This window comes from Brachyhypopomus gauderio, chromosome 4 (assembly GCF_052324685.1).
Source record: "Brachyhypopomus gauderio isolate BG-103 chromosome 4, BGAUD_0.2, whole genome shotgun sequence".
In the NCBI taxonomy this organism is placed as follows: domain Eukaryota; kingdom Metazoa; phylum Chordata; class Actinopteri; order Gymnotiformes; family Hypopomidae; genus Brachyhypopomus; species Brachyhypopomus gauderio.
Genome location: NC_135214.1, coordinates 33,662,042 through 33,675,776, shown reverse-complemented (window position 1 = coordinate 33,675,776; position 13,735 = coordinate 33,662,042). Strand labels below are relative to the sequence as shown.

Below are 13,735 nucleotides of genomic sequence, written 5' to 3'. Positions count from 1 at the left end.
AAGCCTGTTGTACAGCCAAGTCACCAGTCCCCACAATTTCCTGCCCATAACCACTGGTTGGTTAGCAAGAAGCACAGGGTTCCTTTAAAAAAGTGGCTCGTAGTAGAAATGAGAAATCTCTGAATCTCTTCATATGTTCTCAGCCGTTCATGCTGTAAGACTGAAACTTTGTATTGTTTGGCAAGCAGGACAATTTTGTATTCTATTTCCTCTGATGCCGTTGCGTTCATTAATCTTTCCTTCTCCGGCAGGCATCAGACGTTTTTCTCCTGAGTCATGTTCCAAACTCCGAAGCCTATTCTGTTAAGGAGATTATTGATGATATGGGAGGCTGGCGGAATAGCAGCTTTGAACATGCGTGTGATTAATGGAGACCCCTCCGCCAGCAAGCAAACTTATTTTAAATAATGTTCACGCCACAGAGGCAGCCATCAGCGTCCTGCTCCACGCGGCTGATAGTACATTTACAGAGCAGCCTGTGCTGCATAGATATCAAAGCACGCTTTATCTACCAACAGGGCCAGGACCGGGCTGAGACCTGAATTATAAGTGAGGGGCGTTTACATCCAGCTCTGGATTTTTGATGTTGATCTAAAAGGCACAACCAGGAGGCGCAAAAAGCGGCACCAAGACAAGCTGTGATTTCTTAAAGCAGAGCAAATGCAAACCGCACGTTTTTAATTGGATGAGTGTTATTTGAATATGTCCATGATAACCCTAACCCTAACCATACCAAAAAGTGACTAGCCACTTCCGGATATTCCTAATCGGACCTTTATGATGTTACTGTGCAGCAAAATGGCGTCTATGCCCTCTGGAGAGGACGACACGCTACGAGCAAGCCTGCAGAAAGAGTGGCCTTTGAACAACAATGTCCAGACATTTGCTTCTGTGCGGTTTATTCTAGCATATTCCAGTAGATTCCTGAAAACAATTCTTCACTTCAAAATAAAAGACTTTATTTAAGCTAATATACACTGGGAGGAAAGGACAGCTTTAGTGAAAGGCGGTGTGTCTTGGGCTCCAGATCAGGACTGGAGCAACAGCAGCGTCAACAGGTGGAAGCTTCTCTCCCGTCGTGCTTAGCATGTATTTTTCATGGGTTTTTTTTTGTTTCGTGGGCCAACCTACTCATGACTGACAGGTAAGCGCGGTTGCTGTGGCAACGCACGGAGAAAGGGCGTGTAAGAGGAATCCGTGCTGAGAGCGGAGAGTGCTAATGTCCCCTCTGTCCACTCAGGAGGTGACCAACGTGTCAGTCACCATCACGGTCAACCTCACGAGCGGCCAAACACACTTATCCTGAAATGGTGGCGCACGGCAGAACATCTGCACATATTTTAGTACACACACACACACACACACACACACACACACACACACACACACACACACACACTTGTTCACACCACCATAAGAAGTTTATTTGTTTGGTGGTTTTTGTGTTTTAAGAGGGGAAACAGCAGTTTTTGTTAATTGAGGACCGCAGGGTTTTCATGTAGGCCCTGATGTCTAAAATATCTGGACCTACTCCACATGGTGAAGCTCCACTGAAGCACTAAACCACTGAAGAACTGAAGCGCTGAAGCGTTGAAGCATTGAACCACTAAAGCACTGAGCCACTGAAGCACTGAAGCACTGAACCACTGAAGCACTGAAGCGCTGAACCACTGAAGCACTGAAGCACTGAACCACTGCTGCTGTCTGGAGGTGGTTGGGCCAACCTCACATAGACGCTCAAGATTAATTTAATTCAGAAATTTTTGAAATGGTCATTACCTAATAGCAGGTAGTTATCATAAGCTAATAGTGGTTAGTTTCATAACCTAAGAGTGATTAATTATCATTACCTAATAGCGGTTAGATATCTTAACCTAATAGTGGTTAGTTATCTTAACCTATTAGTGGTTAGTTATCATAACCTAATAGTGGTTAGTTATCATAACCTAATAATGGTCAGATACAGGGCTCTCAAGTTTAGAATTCATTTCAGAGGTAGATCTTGTCAGGGTAAGATTTGAACCAGGAGTCGGTGGCGAGTGTAAGTTGTTGAGCAAGGGGATTGGGGGGGGGGGGGGGGGGGGGGGGGGGGGGGGTTTGCGAACGTAAGTTGTATATCACGATCGATCGCCAGTGGAGGGCAATATAGATATGGAGGTATCTAGATATCAGAGGTAAATAAACTAGATTTTTTTTTTTCGGCGTGAGAAATCCGAAGTGTGGCATGTGAAGACGGTCAAATGCGTGTGTCACACATTCAATGCGTGAGACTTGAGAACACTGGTCAGATATGTAGCTCCCATCAGATCTCATTTCTCAATTCTCAAATCAACATCTCTGAGCCAAATACTCTTTTAATTGAGTGTCCAGTAAGGCAGGTTAGTGGTTGGAAGGGTATGATAAGGTGTTATGTAAGGCAGTGTTTGCAATACGCTGCCAGTGGGAACAGATGATATTGTGTACTGAAAAGCGATTATAAGGTTTTATTGGGACTGAGTATTCTTCTGAATGGCTGACGGTTGTTGTCAGACAGAATCCAGCAGCACCAAATATGATGCCTCATTACTCCAAACATTTATCTTTTAATGATTCTCTTTTTTCCTTTGTTCCTCCTCTCTCACTTTCTCCCTCTATTTACACCCTCTCTCTCTGATTCTGTCTCTGTTTTTTTCTCTCTCTCTTTGTCTCTCTTACTCTGTTTCTCTCTCTCTCTACCCCTCTCTGTTTCTCTCTCTTTTTCTCTCTTCCTCCCTCTCTCTCTCTCTGTCTCACCAGCTGTTGTCAGAGAGCCAGATTAACATGGTGAAGGTGGTGAACTCAGTGACCGATGCACTCAGCTCCATACAAAAGGAGACGGGCAGCGCCAAGGCCCGTGTGAAGGCGGACCTCCAGAGGGCACCGGTGCGCGGCGCCCGGCCCAGAGGCTGCCCCAGTGGAGAGGGTGAGGAAGCTGCTCATTACTCCTCCGTCTCCAGCAGGCCAGCTGAATATAATGAGCCTTGCTTGGGCTTTGTTCTCTCTTCATACTTCCCTCCTACTGGTCTCTCTGTCTGTACCCTTCCCCAGTACTGCTGGTCTCTCTCTGTACCCTTCCCCAGTACTGCTGGTTTCTCTCTGTGCCCTTCCCCACTACCGCTGGTCTCTCTGTCTGTGCCCTTCCCCACTACCGCTGGTCTCTCTGTCTGTGCCCTTCCCCAGTACTGCTGGTCTCTCTCTGTGCCCTTCCCCACTACCGCTGGTCTCTCTGTCTGTGCCCTTCCCCACTACCGCTGGTCTCTCTGTCTGTGCCCTTCCCCACTACCGCTGGTCTCTCTGTCTGTGCCCTTCCCCACTACCGCTGGTCTCTCTCTCTGCACTTCCCTTCAGCTGGTCTCCCTGTCTGTGCCCTTCCCCTCTACTGCTGGTCTCTGTCTCCACACAGTCACCTCCTGCTGGTCTCTTTCTCCTCACGGTTCCTTCCTGCTGGTCTCTATGTCCATGCTTTCCCATCCTGCTAGTCTCCCTCTCTCTCTGCACAGTCCCATCCTGTTGGTCTCTCTCTCTCTCTCTCTCTCTCTCTCTCTCTCTCTCTCTCTCCACTAAAAAGCACGCAGAGATGCCTCTGCTCAGGCAGCAGTGCGGCGTTGCACGAGTCAGGACGACTGTATAAAAAAGCCATGAATTTGGCACGTGCCCATGCATTTTTCGTGTCTTGTAGGCTCCCGGCCACGGGACTGCAGTGACATATATGCCAGCGGCCAGCGTGAGGACGGGATCTACTCTGTGTTCCCCACCCACTATCCTGCAGGATTCCAGGTCTACTGTGACATGACCAGCGATGGAGGTGGCTGGACGGTAAGCAGCAAACGGCCATGGGGAGGGACAGGTGGACGGGGGGTGGGGGGGACTTCTCTCTGCCTTCCTGACACACTGAAGGTTCCACACGTCTTCACTTCTCTTGACGAGATACGAACAGACCCCAAGTGTAAATACTAAATCTACAGCCAATGTCAGGTCAACTTTACATCTTTTGACAATGCAATGCGTATAAAAAGGGTTGAAATCACCTAATATAGATGTAAATATCCTTAAATGGAAATCACAATCCTGTACTTCAACTTCGTAGTCATTGTTTATTTTTAAATCCAGTGAGCTACATCACAGAGCCGCAGCAGCAAAAACAGAGTAATGAATCACTGCGTGAGTATACATGACTACTCCACAAGAGTCTACATGGAGATTAGCCGCGCTACTCTGTGTAAATATAAACAAGACCTTGATGTATATTCTGTGAGGAGGTTCAGGTGTTGTTTGCACATGGCGAAGCGATATGACATGACGCTATGTGTTTACAGGTTTGTTTTAAATGCTAAATGTAGCTGACCTGACTGAATATACCGTATGTACAAGCATTACTAATAGTCAGTCGTGTTGTGTGCTCCTACACGCTGTAAAAACACACACAAAGCACCATATGGCCCATAATCTCATAAATGAACACATGCAGTCACTCAAACAAAGCTTAGCGCAATAATAACAGACTCAAATAGTGCCAACATCTAAACTAGTAATGAATGGTATGGCATTGTGACTCCACGAGACTCAAGAGCCTGAAGAATCCTCTGCAAAATCCTGAAGTAAAGCCCATTGAGACTCACGCAAGAACCAGTGGAAGAACTGATACATTTTCACATACTTCACACAGACTGTTTAAAAGAGCTTGCAGAATTCTCCAATTTTCCCATATTTAGATTTATGTACTTTTATGTGAAGAAAAGTGGTCTAGACTCAGGGTATGAGTCATGTACAATTTGCCTGCCACTCTGTAAGCGAAGAAAAGGCTTTGAATGGTATCCATTTAATTAGTTTGAAGACACTTTAAGTTGGAATATAGAAATTTAATTTTGATGTTTAAACTTGATGAATATAAAAATGGCTTAGATTAGACCTATCATACTTAATAGTGGTATTTGAATTTTTTGCTCTGCTATTCAAATGAGTTTTATTTGAAATTGAGGCAGCCTGAACAAGCATAATGTTCTTAATTCATTTATTAAAATGATATATTTTAATTTACTCGTCTCTGAAAGCAGAACATTGATCTCTAAAATAATAACATTTTGTTTTTAGTCTTAGATGACAATTTTGTGAAGGACACATCTGTATAAGAGGCACCTGTCCTTATATGGCATATTGGGTATGTGATATATGCTAATTAATTGTTTCTTTCAATGCATATGCATAGATAATTTATACCAGAATTTTTGAGGTTTGGCACAGATGGAAGATGGAAAAAAAATCTTGCATAAGGCCATTTGGCATATGTTTTCCAAGATTACTTTATTTGCTACCTTGTGATTGACTCATGGTCCCCTGGGTCGATCTACAATAAAACACAAGACTTTTTGATTACATTTTATTAACTTGTTTTCAAGTTGCCAAGATTGATTTCAGCACAATTATTTTCAGCACAATAATTTTCTTTATAGTATATTTACTCCTTGTTGAGTGACTTTAACACTTTAACAACTTGCTGCTTTGCTCGTAGGGACTGGGCTCCTGTGCAGGGGCAAGCTATGGTGCAGGGGCGAGCTATGGTGCAGGGGCGGAGCTCCGGTGCAGGGGTGGAGCTCCGGTGCAGGGGCGGAGCTCCGGTGCAGGGGCGGAGCTCCGGTGCAGGGGCGGAGCTCCAGCTCGGTGGCGGAGCAGCTGAGGGATGGCCAAGCCTCTCACATACATCCATCTCGGTTACAATTGCAGTGAGAAATTTGCTGCAGTTTCTCGTATTTCTAATGTTCCTCTTGGGAAGAAGAGAAATGTTGAGTGTTTCAGATCTGTCAGATGAGTCGTGTACATCTGTTGCTCAAAGGAGGAAAATGTATCGACTAATTGATTGTATCTGTTTAATTATCCATTTTATTGGCTTGAGGAAATTTTAAAGATGACATATTATAGCACTTTTTCACAAGTTAACTCAGATCCCTGCGGTGTTGAATATAAAATATAAAATACCACAATGAGGATCCAGCCTCCTCACCCAAGCTTATTCATAGCATATATACATGTTTGAGAATGAGATTCAATGAATATGAATGAGAGACAAACCCTCAACAAGAAGAAGGTACAAAACATGTCTGAGAATCAAGGCTAGAATAGGGAGGTCCTGATTGGCTCGTTATTAAAATTATTTTGTATTTTGGCTAAGGTCCTGATGGTCTTGTTGGCTATGGTGGCTGTGTGGCAGACAACCCTGTGCTCGTGAGCCTGTATGTAAGATAGTGTGTTTATATACTGGTTATCGAACACTAGGATACTCACATTTTTTAAAGTGTAAGTAATGTAAACGTCATCAAGCCTTCCCCGTTACACAAGTAAAACTCAAAACACAGTAGGTACCAGTCAGTGATGTTTTCTTGAAACAGTATTTATCAGTGTGGTGTATCATAGTTCTTCAGTACAGTAGTAATGTATGTGATTATGTGACAGGATCCTGCAGCAAATAATGCCAGTAGTGTTCTAGAAAATTCCATTGAATATATTACATCGGGTGTTAGCTAAACAGCCAAAGAAACATGAGATAATTCTTTTTAACTATGGAATAATAATTTTTTTAAATACTTGCATTTCTTTCAGCTGTACTTTGTCCATTGACGGTATTGATCTCTCTTTTAGTTTACGTTTCCCACCCTGTGTTGTACTGACCCAAGTTGGAGAAGCAGTCAGACACAAAGTGGTTAGCACACACAAACAGGTTTTTGGTGACTGCAGCTGGGATGTTGTCCACTCAGCTCTTCTGTCCTCTGAGGCTGGGGACTGATGTAGCAATTTATACTGGTCTGTGCGGCCAACCCCAGAGAAGCTCCTATTCTTAACTCTGGGCAGAGATATTCAGATGAGGGGCGGAGTCATTCAAATTAGCCGGCACCTGATGTCGAATGGGAACTAAATTGGCATGACTTGATGAATCCCATGTTTTCTGACTTAGGCAAGCCAGAGGAAACTTACTGGGTTAATCTGGTTCACATTCGGTAGGTTAGAAAACACTCCAGATTTGGCCAAGTACTGAAAAAGCATTTTACATATTTCCCCATTAAATGTAAAACAAAACATTGTGTATAATAATATTGCATTTATTCTGTTTTATACTAATGGTTTTCTACTGTGCTAAATCTAAATCACAACAATGTTGGAATTTGATTCTTAGATGCAGATTGATCAGTTTAATCAAGGAATCTTATGAAACTCTTTTGTCTTCATGCATTTTGAGTTGAGGAAACCAACTCAGATGGGAGAGAGAGACGGGCTTGAATGAGCAGGAGCAGCCAGACCCATCCAGAGACAGGCAGACCCATCCAGGGACAGGCAGACCCATCCAGGGACAGGCAGACCCATCCAGGGACAGGCAGACCCATCCAGAGACAGGCAGACCCATCCAGAGACAGGCAGACCCATCCAGAGACAGGCTGACCCATCCAGGGACAGGCAGACCCATCCAGAGACAGGCAGACCCATCCAGAGACAGGCAGACCCATCCAGGGACAGGCAGACCCATCCAGGGACAGGCAGACCCATCCAGGGACAGGCAGACCCATCCAGAGACAGGCAGACCCATTCAGAGACAGGCAGACCCATCCAGAGACAGGCAGACCCATCCAGGGACAGGCTGACCCATCCAGGGACAGGCAGACCCATCCAGAGACAGGCAGACCCATCCAGAGACAGGCTGACCCATCCAGAGACAGGCAGACCCATCCAGGGACAGGCAGACCCATCCAGGGACAGGCAGACCCATCCAGAGACAGGCAGACCCATCCAGAGACAGGCAGACCCATCCAGGGACAGGCAGACCCATCCAGAGACAGGCAGACCCATCCAGGGACAGGCAGACCCATCCAGAGACAGGCAGACCCATCCAGAGACAGGCAGACCCATCCAGGGACAGGCAGACCCATCCAGAGACAGGCAGACCCATTCAGAGACAGGCAGACCCATCCAGGGACAGGCAGACCCATCCAGAGACAGGCAGACCCATCCAGAGACAGGCAGACCCATTCAGAGACAGGCAGACCCATCCAGGGACAGGCAGACCCATCCAGGGACAGGCAGACCCATCCAGAGACAGGCAGACCCATCCAGAGACAGGCAGACCCATCCAGGGACAGGCTGACCCATCCAGAGACAGGCAGACCCATCCAGGGTCTTTTTATCATTTACTCTTAGATGGTATTTCTATGAATGACAAATACAGCACCACATTTAACTTTTTAGATGTCAACAGTGGTGGACGAAGTACACCAATTATGTACTTGAGTAAAAGTACAGTTACCTTGCATTGAATATTACTCAAGTAAAAGTAAAAGTATTCACCTCAATTTTTTACTTGAGTAGAAGTACAAAAGTATCTGCCTTCAAAAATACTTAAGTATTAAAAGTAAAAGTAAAAACCTTTTTTTTCTTAGCGTCACATCAAAACCCCTAGGCCTACTCGATCAAAAAGTGAACAGGAAACAGTGCCTTACATTTGCCTAGCAAACACAAAATACACAAAACTAGCCTATATTATCCTCACAACATTCATCTCCAAACTTTATCCATATTAATAATTCACACTAGAAAGGTAGACAAGTGGACAAACCGTTTAATATGAAAACATAATTCACCACCAATGTCATGTCTGGCTCCGCCCCTTTCTTGTACCTCGTTGTTTTTACGTTGTTGTCCCGCCCCCTCCCTGTCCAGCTGTACCGTGTTAGACAGTCGTAGTGTTCAATGAGTATGTGTGGGTATATATACAACCTATGTCACTACTTACCTTCGGGCATCATTATCGGTATTTCAGCTCCTGGTCATTCTTTGGTTGTTGTGTTTCTTCTACCTTCGAGTTTACTTACGGTTTATGGTGTTTTGGGTTTTCGGTATGTTGGGTCTCAGTGTTGTGTAACGTGGTTTACGTCATGGGTTTGTTTGAGTGCGTGTTGCTTGTTAATGTAGTTCTGCAACGTGGTCGATGTTTAGGGTTTGTTTGAGTGCGTGTATCTAGTTCATGTAGTTTGTCTCCATAGTTTATGTTACAGGTTTGTTGGAGTGCGTGTTGCTTGTTCATGTAGTTCGATAACGTGGTTTATGTTACAGGTTTGTCTAGAGTGCGTGTATCTAGTTCATGTAGTTTGTCTCCATAGTTTATGTTACAGGTTTGTTGGAGTGCGTGTTGCTTGTTCATGTAGTTCGATAACGTGGTTTGTGTTACAGGTTTGTCTAGAGTGCGTGTATCTTGTTCATGTACGATCCCTTGTGCTGTTAGTAAGTTCTCTTCGTTCTGTTTGTATTTAGTTTTCGTGTTCGTGTATGGTTGTTTCTTGCTTCACGTATTCCTGTTCATGTCAGTGTATGCAACTGTTAGTTGTACTCTTGTGTTTAGTCCGGTCTAGCACCTTTGTCGTTTCTGCTGTCTGAATTCAAGTGTGTGTTCTGTTTATCATGCCTCGTCGCTCACGTGCAACTCGCGTGTCCTCAGGCCATGTCAAACATGTAATAAACCCCACTAAGATCGTACGCTCTGCTTCGCATGTGTGTCCGCCCCTCTATGATACTACAGCCCCACCGTTACAGAATGATGCCCCTAGTAAGGACACAGCGAGCGAGTATCACGAGACTGTACTTCCTGAACCATACGTACAAGACGATTCACAGTTTAACATGTTTCCTGTGGATCTCCACTACAGGCTACAGAACGGCATACCGTTCGATTTGCCGTCGTCGATTAGCCCACCCCATGTGTATAATGGGGAGGGACCCCTGGAGGGGTTTATTCTGCAAAGCAGTTTGTTTTTTGCCTCTCTACTGTGCCCAGAGCCACCAGGTTTTGTAAAGGTTAGATTTCTGTTACAATTCCTTGAAGGAACAGCTCTACAATGGGCACATATATTAATGACAAAGAGAGCAGAGGAAATGAGAACCTTGGAGGGATTCTTTGGACTGCTCCGGGCTCGGTTTGGTACATACAACGCTAAGCAATGGAAACGCGATTGGTCCAACCCTGAGGAGGTAGCAGCCTTTAGGGCTGGATGGTTCTCCAGCGCTCCGTTGGCCGCCCTGCCTAAGCCTGACGCCCTGCCTACGCCTGACGCCCTGCCTACGCCAGCGCCGCCGGTTCCTGCTTCGCCAGCGTCCGCGCCAGAGGTCCACGAGTGTCCTGCGTCCGCGCCAGAGGTCCACGAGTGTCCTGCGTCCACGCCAGAGGTCCACGAGTGTCCTGCGTCCGCGCCAGAGGTCCACGAGTGTCCTGCGTCCGCGCCAGAGGTCCACGAGTGTCCTGCGTCCGCGCCAGAGGTCCACGAGTGTCCTGTGTCCGCGCCAGAGGTCCCGGAGTGGCCTGCCTGCGTGTGTGAGGCCACGGAAAGGTTGGCGAGTGTGCCACAGACCCAGGAGGGGTCTGCACCTGTTCCCTTGCCTTGTAGGTCTGAGCCATCGCCGCCTGTTCCTGCTACCCGGAGGGGTTCGACGCCGATGCTGCCGGTTCCTGCTTCGCCAGTTCTCACGCCCCGGACGGGGTTGACGCCAGCGCCGCCAGTTCCCGCTGCCCGCCGGCGGACTCCGCCTGTTCCCGCTGCCCGCCGGCAGACCCCGCCTGTTCCCGCTGCCCGCCGGCGGACCCCGCCTGTTCCTGTCCCGGCGACCCAGGAAAGGTCATCCTCGCCGGCTGCTGTACCGACGGCCCAGGAGAGGTCGTCCTCGCCGGCTGCTGTACCGACGACCCAGGAGAGGTCGTCCTCGCCGGCTGCTGTACCGACGACCCAGGAGAGGTCGTCCTCGCCGGCTGCTGTCCCGGCGACCCAGGAGAGGTCGTCCTCGCCGGCTGCTGTCCCGGCGACCCAGGAGAGGTCGTCCACGCTGGCGCCTGTTCCCGCGACCCAGGAGGGGTCGTCCACGCCGGCGCCTGTTCCCGCGACCCAGGAGGGGTCGTCCACGCCGGCGCCTGTTCCCGCGACCCAGGAGGGGTCGTCCACGCCGGCGCCTGTTCCCGCGACCCAGGAGAGGTCGTCCTCGCCGGCTGCTGTACCGACGACCCAGGAGAGGTCGTCCTCGCCGGCTGCTGTCCCGGCGACCCAGGAGAGGTCGTCCTCGCCGGCTGCTGTCCCGGCGACCCAGGAGAGGTCGTCCACGCCGGCGCCTGTTCCCGCGACCCAGGAGAGGTCGTCCACGCCGGCGCCTGTTCCCGCGACCCAGGAGGGGTCGTCCACGCCGGCGCCTGTTCCCGCGACCCAGGAGGGGTCGTCCACGCCGGCGCCTGTTCCCGCGACCCAGGAGAGGTCGTCCTCGCCGGCTGCTGTACCGACGACCCAGGAGAGGTCGTCCTCGCCGGCTGCTGTACCGACGACCCAGGAGAGGTCGTCCTCGCCGGCTGCTGTACCGACGACCCAGGAGAGGTCGTCCTCGCCGGCTGCTGTACCGACGACCCAGGAGAGGTCGTCCTCGCCGGCTGCTGTACCGACGACCCAGGAGAGGTCGTCCTCGCCGGCTGCTGTCCCGGCGACCCAGGAGAGGTCGTCCTCGCCGGCTGCTGTCCCGGCGACCCAGGAGAGGTCGTCCACGCTGGCGCCTGTTCCCGCGACCCAGGAGGGGTCGTCCACGCCGGCGCCTGTTCCCGCGACCCAGGAGGGGTCGTCCACGCCGGCGCCTGTTCCCGCGACCCAGGAGGGGTCGTCCACGCCGGCGCCTGTTCCCGCGACCCAGGAGAGGTCGTCCACGCCGGCGCCTGTTCCTGCAACCCGGACGGGGTCACCGCCACCGCTGTTGCCGCAGCCTGTTCGCGCGGCTCAGAGGGGGTCAGCATTGGACTCGGAGGCCCGGAAAGGGTCCGTACCTGCTACTGCGGTCCATGTTGGCTTGGGACTGGTCGAGAGGACCACACGGCCTGTGCTCAAGGGTTACCTGCCCGCTGCAGAAACACTGTTTAGGCCTGCAGAGGCCCACCAGACTACCCGAGAGACTCTGAGTGAGTCTGAGCTCCCTATAGGTTTCGACCCAAGGACTATGCCTCTTTTCTCATCGCCTGTTCCAGGATTTGTATTGGTCCCAGTTAGTGCTGTTATACCAGTGTCTGTGTGTGTTCCTATGCCTGTCCCAGTGGCTGGTGTCATCGTCTCTGTTCCGGTGGTTATGTGTCTTGCTCGTTATGTAACCCATCTTGTTCCTGTGCCCATTCATGTCGTGTGTCATATACTTACCTCAGTGTTTTCTGCCTCTCGTGTTGCCAGTCCTGTTCTCCGGTCTGGTTCTGGTCCTGAGTCACGCACTGGTCCGGTCCCTGCTTCTTCTTGCCCGTCTGTGTTTTCGGTTTCGGTCCCTGGTTCGTCAGCTTCTATCCTCCCACATCTGTCATTCGTGTCTGGTCCTACCCCCAAATCTTCTGTGTCTGCATTCTCTTGTTTGGCTGATCCTGTGTCCTAGAGTATGGTTCCCCTCATTGAGTCCTTGTTCTGCCTGGTTGTGTGGTTGTTTTTGTGTTGCTTCGTTCCTGTTTTGGTTTCTGGTCATTGGTGGGTGGTTTTCTTTTGGCGGGGGTTTTCGGTTTCTTGTGTGCGCACCCTGGTGGAGTGCGCCTTTGTGGGGGGGTTCTGTCATGTCTGGCTCCGCCCCTTTCTTGTACCTCGTTGTTTTTACGTTGTTGTCCCGCCCCCTCCCTGTCCAGCTGTACCGTGTTAGACAGTCGTAGTGTTCAATGAGTATGTGTGGGTATATATACAACCTATGTCACTACTTACCTTCGGGCATCATTATCGGTATTTCAGCTCCTGGTCATTCTTTGGTTGTTGTGTTTCTTCTACCTTCGAGTTTACTTACGGTTTATGGTGTTTTGGGTTTTCGGTATGTTGGGTCTCAGTGTTGTGTAACGTGGTTTACGTCATGGGTTTGTTTGAGTGCGTGTTGCTTGTTAATGTAGTTCTGCAACGTGGTCGATGTTTAGGGTTTGTTTGAGTGCGTGTATCTAGTTCATGTAGTTTGTCTCCATAGTTTATGTTACAGGTTTGTTGGAGTGCGTGTTGCTTGTTCATGTAGTTCGATAACGTGGTTTATGTTACAGGTTTGTCTAGAGTGCGTGTATCTAGTTCATGTAGTTTGTCTCCATAGTTTATGTTACAGGTTTGTTGGAGTGCGTGTTGCTTGTTCATGTAGTTCGATAACGTGGTTTGTGTTACAGGTTTGTCTAGAGTGCGTGTATCTTGTTCATGTACGATCCCTTGTGCTGTTAGTAAGTTCTCTTCGTTCTGTTTGTATTTAGTTTTCGTGTTCGTGTATGGTTGTTTCTTGCTTCACGTATTCCTGTTCATGTCAGTGTATGCAACTGTTAGTTGTACTCTTGTGTTTAGTCCGGTCTAGCACCTTTGTCGTTTCTGCTGTCTGAATTCAAGTGTGTGTTCTGTTTATCATGCCTCGTCGCTCACGTGCAACTCGCGTGTCCTCAGGCCATGTCAAACATGTAATAAACCCCACTAAGATCGTACGCTCTGCTTCGCATGTGTGTCCGCCCCTCTATGATACTACAGCCCCACCGTTACAACCAAACAGTAATTTCGAACCGGCCACTTCAGTCCTAGCTTGGGGGACTTTTTCTGAGGTTCTATGTTGTCCACCACATGACGGGACAGGGAAGCTAGAAGCTACTGAACTCATAATATTAAACTTGGCCAAATAATTAATATAATAATAATCAGAGTTGCCAACTCTCACGCATTGACTGTCTTTACCAGAGACC

At 48.8% G+C, this 13,735-nt stretch overlaps 1 protein-coding gene across 1 annotated transcript in view; it reads left to right on the top strand.

Annotated features, from left to right (window-relative positions):
* Window positions 1-13,735, top strand: part of fibcd1a (fibrinogen C domain containing 1a) — a 95,523-nt gene that overhangs the window by 27,384 nt on the left and 54,404 nt on the right. The window contains exons 3-4 of the mRNA XM_077004126.1: window positions 2,776-2,941; window positions 3,698-3,834. Coding sequence (XP_076860241.1) covers window positions 2,776-2,941; window positions 3,698-3,834 — 303 coding nt within the window. The remainder of the gene's footprint in view (window positions 1-2,775; window positions 2,942-3,697; window positions 3,835-13,735) is intronic.